The sequence below is a fragment of the Rutidosis leptorrhynchoides genome, chromosome 3, assembly GCF_046630445.1.
Source record: "Rutidosis leptorrhynchoides isolate AG116_Rl617_1_P2 chromosome 3, CSIRO_AGI_Rlap_v1, whole genome shotgun sequence".
Classification (NCBI taxonomy): Eukaryota; Viridiplantae; Streptophyta; class Magnoliopsida; order Asterales; family Asteraceae; genus Rutidosis; species Rutidosis leptorrhynchoides.
In genome coordinates, this window is record NC_092335.1 from 338,610,856 (window position 1) to 338,612,720 (window position 1,865).

Sequence of the window (1,865 nt, forward strand, 5' to 3'; positions counted from 1 at the left end):
AAGGCAGATTGGATTTGGGTCAATTCTAGAAATGAAGTTCTTTGAAAATCAGATGAAACTTGGTTACTATCTAGTAAACAACTTTGATGAATGTTCATCAACATTAAATCTTAAGAATGGTTCAATTAAAATCACAAAAGAAACAGTGCATGAAGTCTTAGGTGTACCAATGAAAGGATTGAAGATTAAATACGTGGAAAGAAGCAATCCAATTGATCCTGTGACTATCTCATGGAGGAAACAGTTTAGAAACTAGCAAGACATACATTCAACAGATGTTGTTGAATATATGAAGGAAAGAAAAAATACAGGTAGAAAGTTCGTTTTGAACTTCCTTGTTCTTATTGCTACTTGTATGGCAGATGCTAACAAATGTGGAACATGTAATTTGAAGTTCTTGCCATGTATTACAAATGAGGTAGATGTATCGAAGGTTGATTGTTGTGGATACATATATGAATGTCTATTACAGAGCAAGAAGGGATGGCACAGAGGACAAAATGGACAGTATTATTCTAGACCGTTAAGTGTGCTAATTGTAAGTACAATTTCATATATATTTTACTGTTAAAATTATACTTATTCTTTATATTAAATACAATAAAAAAAACAAATTGTACTTTATTCTTTGATTGCAGCTGTTGTATCTAGAAAGAGTAGAATGTGAAGGTTTCTTGAAAAATAAAAATATCTATGTGATCGAGCGATGGACAGCAGAAGAAATAAAAAGAAGGATTGATGTAGAAATGAAGAAAGGGGAATTTGGTGAAGGAAGAACTGTGAAGGCAAAAGAAAAAATTGTTAGTGATGATTTTCAAGAAAAAGGGAAACAAAAACAAATAAACCTCAAAACACCAAACAATGCAGAGGTATTTTTTGTGTATATGATTTTTAATGAATGTTAAATGTTTGATTAATATTTTATCAATTTGACAACAACAAAAAAATTATTTGTTTCTGACGATTTGTGGCTGTTTTGAGATGAATAAAAACTGTTTAATGAATATTATGATTGATAAAATATAAAATTTACAGAACTATCTTAAGTGTTTAGAATTGAGGTATCGGCGCATAGTTGAAGAAACAAATGCAATTAACAGTGTGTTAACAAAAGCAACAAAGATGTATCCAAACAATAAGGATATAGATGAATTTGAAAGAAAATTTACAAGTTTGTTCAAGCAAGAATCTGAGGCACAAAAAAGAGAAGAACCTGCAACAAAAGAAGATTCTAAACAAAAACAGCAAACAACTGCAAATACTTCACTACAAATCAGCAATAATGGTGAAAAGAAATCTGCTTTGAAACCTAGAAATCTGTATGCTGAGATGAATCAAAACCCAAGAGCTGAATCTGAATCAAGATTAAAAAAGAAATCGTTGGATGGGATATAAACTCCATCATTCAAACTTTTAACTGAATCCGAAGATGATGAAATCATATTAACACCATGGAATGCAATTGTAGTTGATCATAAGAGTGAGCTCACACAAATGGAAAAAGAAATCTCAACATTCATGTACTGTTTTGCTGATGCACCAGAGTAAGTATATAATAAACAGATTATGATTAATGATGTTATTTTTCATAAATTATATTTATAATTTATATTCTTCATAAATAATTATATTTATAATTCATCATGTTTGTTCATTAAAAGAATAAAAATTTGTCATTCATCATGTTTGCCATTGACCTTGATTGTCATTTAATCATGATTGTCAATCATCATGTTTGTCGATCATCATGTTTGTCATTGATCATATTTGAGACAAAAAATTACATATATTTATGAAATTTAGCATTTGATAATTTCATGTTTATTTACTGTGTAATAATGATTATTTAACTCAAAACAGGGTAG

The 1,865-nt window shown here is 29.2% G+C and overlaps 1 protein-coding gene across 1 annotated transcript; it reads left to right on the forward strand.

Annotated features, from left to right (window-relative positions):
• The first annotated feature begins 289 nt into the window (after positions 1–289).
• LOC139901149 (uncharacterized) lies at positions 290–1,395 on the forward strand. The gene is made up of 3 exons (XM_071883884.1): positions 290–538; positions 639–869; positions 1,036–1,395. The coding sequence occupies exons 1-3, from the start codon at positions 290–292 to the stop codon at positions 1,393–1,395; spliced, it is 840 nt and encodes a 279-aa protein (XP_071739985.1).
• Positions 1,396–1,865: the final 470 nt, after the last annotated feature.